The 1223-nt window shown below is 28.0% G+C and overlaps 1 protein-coding gene across 1 annotated transcript in view; it reads left to right on the top strand.

The window, feature by feature from the left end:
- The first annotated feature begins 850 nt into the window (after positions 1-850).
- Positions 851-1223, top strand: part of LOC111030638 (52 kDa repressor of the inhibitor of the protein kinase-like) — a 2672-nt gene continuing 2299 nt past the window's right edge. The window contains exon 1 of the mRNA XM_022310238.1: positions 851-854. Coding sequence (XP_022165930.1) covers positions 851-854 — 4 coding nt within the window. The remainder of the gene's footprint in view (positions 855-1223) is intronic.

The following is a 1223-nucleotide window of genomic DNA, read 5'->3' as shown; positions in this document are numbered from 1 at the left end:
ATACTTATTGTTATATTGTAACCTATAGTATTTACCTACAGTAAAGAAACTGTGATAACTACCAAACTAATTAATTAAGTGTTGAATATTTAATAAATATTTTTAAAAATTTAATTATTTGTTTTTATTCACCTTACATGAGTTTAAATCGAAAAAGTTGGTAAAAACCAATATATGTTTCTTTTCACCCCACTCGGCAGGTGAATAGAAACAAAGCACTTAAAAAAATATATAAAATCAATCTTTAAATATAAAATGTTATCAATGATACTATATTAAAGTACTCACAGAGACCCATATTTTAAAGTATTGCTCATTATTCTATGTTAAATATTTAAGATGCTACAAGCTTTAGAAGTTTGAAATTGTTTCTATTCACCCCATTTGACGGCACTTATTTTTTAGATTCTGAGCGGAGCGAAAGAATGTATTGATTTTACAATGATGTGATTTTTTTTCTCCGTCTGTCAGCAACATTTTTGATAGTAAGCATGCTTCGATTTTTGAGATCAGCATCTTTTCTGCTAGAAAGGTGAACCTAGTTGGTACTTTGGAGGGTCAAAGTAAAAAATTCCAAGTAGTTTTTCATCAATAAATATCTTATATTTTGTTGAAATTCAAAAACTAATAAACCTAAATACTCAACATTTTTTTTTAATGTTAAAATGACTATTTTCCATGCATAATAATATTTTCAAACAATTTTTCAGCCATTAATAGCCATGAGAATTTTTTTAAATGTTGTAAATTATTATTTAGTTAGAAATTCATAAACGTTTTTCTTTTCATACCTAAGATTAAACATTTTAATAGAAGATTTTACATAAGTTTTCCTACCTATAACAAAAAGATGGGTAAGTGGATGTCGCTCTGCTGTACAGTAGGTTACAAGACGTGGGTCACTGTAATGGATGGTGTTTAATTTGAATTAAATGATAAAATATCAATGTATAAGAATTACGATTCTGAGCGAAAACGGTCAGTCAGCCTATCATATTACCAGCGGCGTATTTACGGGGGGGGATTTGGGGGATCAATCCCCCCCTTGGTATTTTTTTTTCTATTATTAAAGAATTTACCTATATAATATACCTAGACACTAAATTGTGTTTAGCATTTATTATCTTATTGTATTTTTCATTTTTCTAAATAAAGTAAAAAAATAATAAGTTAAAAGGTTACTATTTATTACGCCACTAAAACCGCTATGTCGTAGCTAGTGC

The sequence above is a fragment of the Myzus persicae genome, unplaced genomic scaffold, assembly GCF_001856785.1.
Source record: "Myzus persicae strain clone G006 unplaced genomic scaffold, MPER_G0061.0, whole genome shotgun sequence".
Taxonomy (NCBI): domain Eukaryota; kingdom Metazoa; phylum Arthropoda; class Insecta; order Hemiptera; family Aphididae; genus Myzus; species Myzus persicae.
The sequence above is the reverse complement of the archived record's forward strand: the minus strand, read 5'-3'. Positions and strand labels throughout refer to the sequence as shown.